Raw genomic sequence first — 8175 nt, 5'->3', positions numbered from 1 at the left:
TACGAGAATAAAGTCGAAATATTACGAGAATAAAGTCGAAATATTGCCAGAATAAAGTCAAAATATTACGAGAATAAAGTCAAAATATTACAAGAATAAAGTCAAAATATTGCCAGAATAAAGTCAAAATATTACGAGAATAAAGTCGAAATATTACGAGAATAAAGTCGAAATATTACAAGAATAAAGTTTAAATATTACAAGAATAAAGTTTAAATATTGCAAGAATAAAGTCTAAATATTACGAGAATAAAGTCAAGATATTACAAGAATAAAGTTTAAATATTGCAAGAATAAAGTCTAAATATTACGAGAATAAAGTCAAGATATTACAAGAATAAAGTCTAAATATTACAAGAATAAAGTCGAAATATTACGAGAATAAAGTCAAAATATTACAAGAATAAAGTCAAAATATTACGAGAATAAAGTCAAAATATTACGAGAATAAAGTCAAAATATTACGAGAATAAAGTCAAAATATTACGAGAATAAAGTCAAAATATTACAAGAATAAAGTTTAAATATTACAAGAATAAAGTCAAAATATTACAAGAATAAAGTCAAAATATTACGAGAATAAAGTCAAAATATTGCCAGAATAAAGTCGAAATATTACGAGAATAAAGTCAAAATATTACGAGAATAAAGTCTAAATATTACGAGAATAAAGTCGAAATATTACGAGAATAAAGTCAAAATATTACGAGAATAAAGTCAAAATATTGCCAGAATAAAGTCAAAATATTACGAGAATAAAGTCTAAATATTACGAGAATAAAGTCGAAATATTACGAGAATAAAGTCGAAATATTACGAGAATAAAGTCGAAATATTGCCAGAATAAAGTCAAAATATTACGAGAATAAAGTCGAAATATTACAAGAATAAAGTTTAAATATTTGTAAGGATTAATTAGCTCAAATTTATAATGATTCAAATAAGGAATCGAATCGAAAGATTCGAAACTTGATTAAATTGATTCAGAATTAATAGATTACACTTCTTAACCATTCGTCCAGCAAAGCGGTCAATTCAGCATACTGTATTAACTCAAAAAGGTTTATATTATGTTCCTGGCCAAGATCACAAATAAACCAAAATATTACGTTAGGAAATTTTAAAGCTGAGGTAGCTTGATCTAAACACAGATAGAACTTTTGTGAACATAAAATTCAAGACACTTCTTTTAATGAAACAATGATTTATTGACTACTCTAAGACACAACACTAATCTCTACTAAAACACAAAACAAACACACACACACACACACACACACATTCACACTCACACTCATACAGTTCCGGGGATGAGAAATTACTGAGTTGAGGAGAACCCCAAATGTTCTAGTATCTTAACTAGTTCTTAGATCGCAACCTTAGAAAATCACAAAAGCAGAGACTTAGCTTTTAACTACTTAGGGAGTATTTTGCACCAGTTTCAGCGAAGTAAACAGAGATCTTGTTACTTGCGTTTGTGCTGGGAACGGGGGTTCCGGGGGCTCGTCTGAGCGAAAGTTCTGGTTGGTTGCTGGTCGATGACGTAGTTTGGGAAATCCCTCGACGTGGAGGAGTGGTTTTCTGGAGCCGATCTTTCGGTTGCCTGGTTACGCAGGTTGATGCGCTGGAAGTTCTTTTGAGTCGGCGTTGCGAGACTTGGAAAAGTTCGGCAGTCACGAAACTTCAGTTCTGTAGAGTTTTGATGGCACCGTTGCGTGCTTGGTCGAGTGGTTGAGCGGTCGAGCGCAGATGGAAAAGCACTCAAACCACAAGAGGCGAAAGGCGTGAGGCGAGAGCTGGGAGCTCTGAGTTCGCTGAGTTCTTGCTGAGTTCGCTTAGTTCGCTCAGTTCTGTTAGGAACATGAAGTTTTAAACGGGCCGCTAGGGCACGTCCCACGATGCTGGGATCCAATGGCATTGCTGAAGGGGCGGGTCACGCCACCCCCTTTTCGTCCTGTAATTCCTTCTGGTACGTAACTTATTAGGATATGGATTTCTCTGCAATTTTTGTTATTAACTTCAATAAACTATTTAAAGTATAAAAAAGAAAGTATAACAAAGTATACACAATCATTTTCTCATTCATCCAGACAAACTGCATCCATCATGATATTTCATCGCATATTACCCCATGGTAAATTGCTTGCATGCTAAAACATTTGTCACTGCTAAAGGCATATAAATGCATAGATTAAACTCCAACGATCACATAAAACACATCGAGCATATAAATGAAAACATATGATACTGTTTATAAGCTGATTGTTTCTTAAAGATTGTCTCTGCAGTGTACGTATCTCTATTGAGAGACGGGGTGTTTTGGAATGTCAGGGGGAGAGGGGGACAGGAAGTCCGAAAAACCATGTGAGTCACGCTGGACGCATCATGTGCCATGCCAGCTTTATTTCAGAAGACTGGAGGTTTGTTTCTTAGGTGCTTTGAGACAGAGAGCGTTTTCTTCTCTCTGGATGCGTAAGACGCAGATCTCGACAAAAGCGGTCCATACAATTAGCGTCTGGTGATTATCATGTGATGGTCATGTTAAAATTTTATGGCTGGGAGGAGGATTCTTTTTGATTAACAGAAATGTGAACACTTCTGTTTGGGTGCTTTGTTCCGCATTCCTACACATTCCCCCTTTTGGCTGGCGATGTTTCTGGTGTGAACATCGGCAGGCACTGGAACAAGAGGCAGAGAGAGAGAACAAGGCACACACAAGACACAAACAAAATCTCCATCACTAGCTGAATACTGGTGCAGGGATTTAGTTATTTGGCCTGGTACAGTTAGAGGCACTTGAAATGACGTAGGGCCGCATCGGTGAGAATTATTGTTAATTTGGCGGTCTTGATTGACCGGAGTATCGGGAGTTCAACGAGGCGGTGTAGACGTGTGCTCGATCAGGTGCTACGTCAGACAGTGCTTGGGATCGTATTCAAGGCGGGCTATCCATTAAGGAGTCTCTTTCTCGTAGCGCATGGGCCATGGGAGTAACTAGGCGTTGCGTTTGAGCGTAACCGTTTTGGTATGACTGTGAACCGTTCGTTAAGATTTATGACGTTGCTAAATCGTAATTCAGCTTGGAGTTTGTTCGCATGTCGTTTTAAGGTGGCTAGGTTTAGAATGTTAAACAGAGTGCCTACAGCCGCAGCAGCCCAGCAGGGCGCCCAATAATCGTTTGGGACGCCGGTTGTACCCACTTAATTCAGCCTGGGTTACGATCATTAGCGCAGCATGTGTTTCACATCTGCCTGCATGTGGGCAAGGACTTCCCGTGTCTGACGGGTGTCGGCCCAAGACTTTTGGAGGCTGATAGGGTGTAGTTTGTTCTGGAAAACATCATAGGGTCGAATCGGCCATACACCTTTAGATGTAGACTTTGCGGTTAGCTATTGGTAATCCTGATTACGCAGAAAAACAGGGCGGCGAATCATAACATCTACCTGGAGATAGAAAATAACAACGGGACAGTTAGCCACGACGGTCATGGTTTGGCGGGGTTGCTCAAATCGTTAACGAAATTTCTGGCAGTGATTTGCAACTAATTTGGTGTACTGAGTCAATCCCACCTTCAGGGGCCTAGACTTAAAAGAAAGTTAGGTAAGTTTCTGATGAGGGCTAGAAGGAAGGGGCACATAGGGAAAGGGAGAAAAAGAAAAACACGAAGAGACACAATGACACTGACTGAGGTTAGACAGTAAGGATAAGTGTCACATGTGTGGAGCAGCTCCTCTCTGCTGGGCGGAGGTTGGTCCTAGCAGTGCGGCAGAGGAGAATGTTTAGGTGATTTGTGTTGTGTTTAGGAAGTTAGCTGTGTGTTTACCTAGAAGGATAGAAATCATGTTAGTGTGAGGCATAGTCATGAATTGTCGGTCTGTGTCAGTGGGTTTGGCCTTCCCCCTTTTTCTGTTAGTTGGAACCCCAATGTCTCTTTATCTGCTTTTGGTGAACCCATCGAAGAACTGGCTCGCTGCGCCCTTGTTCGATTCTGGTTCGGTCGGTAACAGGCGAGAGCTTGTGGGATTGCTATCAGTGGGGTACGGACTTTCTCTGACTGGCGGTAGGGAGTGTTCTGCCAAGGATGGCGAAACCGTAATACCACACTTTGTTTCCAACACTGAGTTCCTTGTGCGAAGGAGATAGCATGCATGGGGCTTTACATCCACATGTCTCTATATTTCCTGCATCATTTCTTTCAATTTTGAGTTATGCATGGTGGCTTGGGTTTCTTGGTTGAAGCTGGCAACACATCAGGCATCCTTCTATGTAATCTGCCACATCTTGTTGTATGCCAGGCTACTGTGCCACCTGTTTGAATGGGTAGTCGGTGGTTTTGGCACCACAGTGCACTGCGCATGGTGCATCGTATGCATGCCTAAGCCTCATCCCCCTTTGGCTCTGAGGGACTACAAGCTTTGGCGCAGTGAGGGGCTCAGAGACATATGTGAGGGCACCATTGTGCAGATGCAGCATGTTCTTAATGGATTGGAGGGTGCGGAGGTCTGAAGAAGTGGATTAGTCGAGTGAGATCTCGTAGGAGAGTGAAGTTCGAAGATGTGAGCAGAAATGGGTAGGTCTGCTGATGTGGGAGGAGGAGGGGTGTTGCATACCAATGGTATGTTGGTGGCGGGTAAGAGCTGTAGCCATTGGGATGGGTGGGAGGGCATGAAATGTATTGAATGGTTGTGATGGGCAAGGGTCGCTGTTGAGCCGGACCACGCCCGTTTACAGATTGCCCTGGTGATTGTCTGGGCAGTCATGGACTGTGGGCATCAGTTTCATTGGGCCACAGTCCGGGACGTCCTTTGCAAAAGAGTCCCTGTACTCATGTAGAATTTCTTTAAGTCCTTGGTGATCTGCTTTCTTGAGTCTGGTGTCCTTTGGTAGGCTTTGGTGTCTGTGCTTCGTTGCTTTGAAGAGATTCAGGTTGCCGGCTGGGTTTTCCTGCCCAGGGGCTAGCACTGCGACAGATACTAAAGTGTCTTGGACATTTATGGCAGTTCTGAGTTGAGGGGGACCTGAGTCCCACGCTTGCAGTGAGCAGAGGGAAGGGCCTTGTTCTTTGCTGCTTGGCGTTGAACTTGAGCTTGGCCTTGACTTTGACACTGCATCGTCACTAAGCAAATTGAAGGCAACGTCTGTGGCTTGACACTGTGACTCATTGGGGACTACTGACTGGAAGGGCAATGGCTCATGGACTTGCGTCCACAACTTCAGGTGTTTAAAGTCTATCAAGGGTTTGAAGCGATTTAGCAGATCCTTTCCTATGAGGAGCGGATAGTTGTTTAGAGGTGAGATGTAGACTGGGTGGATGAGATTCATCGGTCCCACTGTTAGGTGAATTGGGGCCACATGTTTCAGCTGTAGGCCCATGTTTGAGTATGTTTGCAGGTTCAGTTCGCACCTTTGGAGTTTGAAAGTTCCATCAGTTCTCGTTCTTGTTTCTTGAATTTTTTCAAGGAGTTCAGTTGACATTAGAGTGATGTCGGCTCCTGTGTCTATAAGGGCTTCCACTTTGACATGACCCTCGATGGTGATGGGAAGGTAAAACTTTCTCGTTGTACCTTTCTCGGTGAGATCGCCTAGGAGTTGAGGGGCTGGAGTTTGAGATGAGATAGGTACGAGTTCAGGACTGATTCTGTGTTCTTCGGAGGAGTGGCAGACGACCAGGACAGCACTTTCAGGTGACTGAGTTGTTATATTAGCAGGTGTTTGTTGGAATCTTCTGTGATCTGACGTGTCATGTGTTGAGTCAGTTTCTGTCTCTTGCTCTGGATGTTTAAAGAAGCTTTCTTGTCCATCTGAAGTTATGACAGTTACAGTGTTCTTGGGGTAAGGAGAAGAGGTGCTGTTCTGTGTGGTTTGTTGGACCAGGTGGTCGTTGCCTTCTTGTCTGGCCGCTAGTCAGGCCACAGTGGGTTTTTCTTTCTTTTCCCACTTCCGATCCTCCTTTTTGCGTTTGAAGAACTCTTGCATCATCATTTTCATCAGTTCTTGTGAATCAAAACACGGCAATGTCTCTTCTTCATGTGTAGATTCAGCTTGAGCTTGATCAGTGTGGAATCTTTGTAAGTTTTTTCGTCGATTTGTCGGACTGGTTGCATTAGATTCCCACGAGCCATTTCCTGAATTTCCTGATGAGGTTGGCTGACTCCATGATCTCTCCCATCGATTCTCACGAGGTCTTGGATGGTACCAGGATTTTTCCCAGTAGCGTTCAGGTGAGTGTTGTCGTCCGCGTGGTCCATCCCAGCGGTCGTTTCTTTGTGTAGGTCGGGCGCCAAAGTGAAAGTCACGTTCTCTGTTGAATGAGGATGGTCTCCATTCTCTAGGAGGTGGCTTGAAGCTTTCTTGTTGTTGGGCGCCCTCTAGGGTCATTTCTTGACATTGTGTGTTGAAATCAAGAACTGCAGTAGACTTGGTGCCTTTTTCTGACGCCATCTTTTGCTTGCCGTAGGCTTTGTGCGCCAGGTCTCGCAGCTGTTGAGACGTCATTGTTTGTGGGCATGCAAGGATGCCAAGGTGGTGGCTTACCGCAGGATGGAGATTTCTCAGAAAGAGAGTCTTAAAGTTCATGTCCTGCTCCATATCAGGTTCATTGCGAGCTCCGAAGTATGCTTCTCTAAGCCGGCTATAGTATGCCTGGGAGGATTCATGACGACCCTGTTTTGTCTCCAGGGCGGCCACCAGTCCTTGCTCTGATTCTGGGACTGCAAATTCCTTGATGAGGGCTTGGCGGAGCGATTGGTAGTCATTCTTTGTGTGAGAAGGCTGTCGGTCCAGGAAGCTCTGCACTTCAGGGCTGGATGTCGTTCGCAGCAGATAAAGTCTGTCTTTGTCAGTAACGTTGGGTCTCATTTCTAAGTGAAAATTGACATCATTCAAGTAAGAGTGGACGTCTTGACCATCTGGCACACTCGGGGTGAATTTGCTGATGTTTCGGGTCAGCTTGTCAAGGTCTTTGAGGTCCATGCCATGTGATGGGTTATGGCTGGCCTTGGGGAGTTCTCGTAGCTTGGGTGTGAGGTAGGTTTCTTCAGCAGGAGCTGGTGAGGGTTTCAAAGTTGCTCCCTCCCCCTTTTCCTCACATGACGTTTCAGGAACATGGGACCCGGGCCTGCTTGGCAGGGGTGAGGGCGGGGCCCGTTGCGTCCTGGTTGGCTCAGGGCGCAGTTCATAAGCATGTCTAAGTTCATTTTTGACACTGTCAAATTCCTCTTTCATGTCGTCAAGTTGTTGAGTGAGGTAACTTATCTCAGTTCTTGCCTCGTTCAGATGTGTTTCGAGGGCTTTAATTCTGCTGTTCTTGTCTCTGAAGTCCAGCCTTGCCTTTTCCAGTAGCTGCTCGGCGTACTGTAGCTCGTCGCTGAGTTCGGCGCGGGCTGACTTTGCTTGCTCCATTTCTTGTGTGTTGTTAGCTAGAGTTTCTTGTAGTCTAGCAATCTCCTCAGTTGCTCTGGGATCCGTCTCGTTGGACCCTTCCCGTCGATCTTGAGCCTCCAGCTCTAGCTGCTCGATGCGTCGCTGTGCGCGTTTCAGCTCCTGCTGGAGATAGGCGGCTTGTCTGTCGCTCAGTTTGAGGGAGGCGATGAGGGTGTGACTCAGGGAGCCAGTGATCTTTGCTAGCTCTTTGTGTCCGTAGCTCTGGCCTGGATCGTTTTCCATGATGCTTGTGATGTTGTTGTCCAGTTGGTCTTGTGTCTGGTGTTTGACAGCTTCGGCGGCTTTGGGTAAGAGGCTGTCCGTCACGGCGCTTAGCCAGAATTCCAAGTCCTCCCAGTGACCAACGGGGTCTGTTGGGCGAGGCATGTTTTGATGCCGTGAGGAAAGACCAGACCACTGACTGACACAGACCTGTAGAAAGAAGAACAAACAAACAAAACAAACAAACAAAACCAAAACAGTGGTGTGAGTGTGGTGGTGTCGGGTGTAAGTGGGTTTTGGGTGTGTTGTGTTGAGGTGAGCGTGGTTCTCCCCGCAGGTGGTTCACTGGTGTGCACGCCTCCAGCTTGCGTCGCTGTGGAGGCGGCGAGGGGGTACCCACGGGTGTTGTAGCTAGAACAGAGAGAGGAAAGAGGAACAAACACCCACAGCAAATAACGGCGTAGTCGTCGGCTGCTTCCTCCTTTTTCTAAAGAGAAGAGAGAAAAGAGACAACAACAAAAGGAACACTTT

The 8175-nt window shown here is 44.8% G+C and overlaps 1 protein-coding gene across 1 annotated transcript; it reads right to left on the bottom strand.

Moving 5' to 3' along the window:
• Positions 1-5875: 5875 nt before the first annotated feature.
• LOC141289171 (uncharacterized) lies at positions 5876-7809 on the bottom strand. Its single transcript, XM_073821277.1, has 2 exons — positions 7105-7809; positions 5876-6996 (listed from the first exon to the last, which is right to left on the bottom strand). Exons 1-2 carry the CDS (start codon positions 7807-7809, stop codon positions 5905-5907), a joined length of 1797 nt encoding a protein of 598 aa, XP_073677378.1. The 3' UTR covers positions 5876-5904.
• Positions 7810-8175: the final 366 nt, after the last annotated feature.

This window comes from Garra rufa, chromosome 17 (genome assembly GCF_049309525.1).
Source record: "Garra rufa chromosome 17, GarRuf1.0, whole genome shotgun sequence".
Classification (NCBI taxonomy): domain Eukaryota; kingdom Metazoa; phylum Chordata; class Actinopteri; order Cypriniformes; family Cyprinidae; genus Garra; species Garra rufa.
The sequence above is the reverse complement of the archived record's forward strand: the minus strand, read 5'-3'. Positions and strand labels throughout refer to the sequence as shown.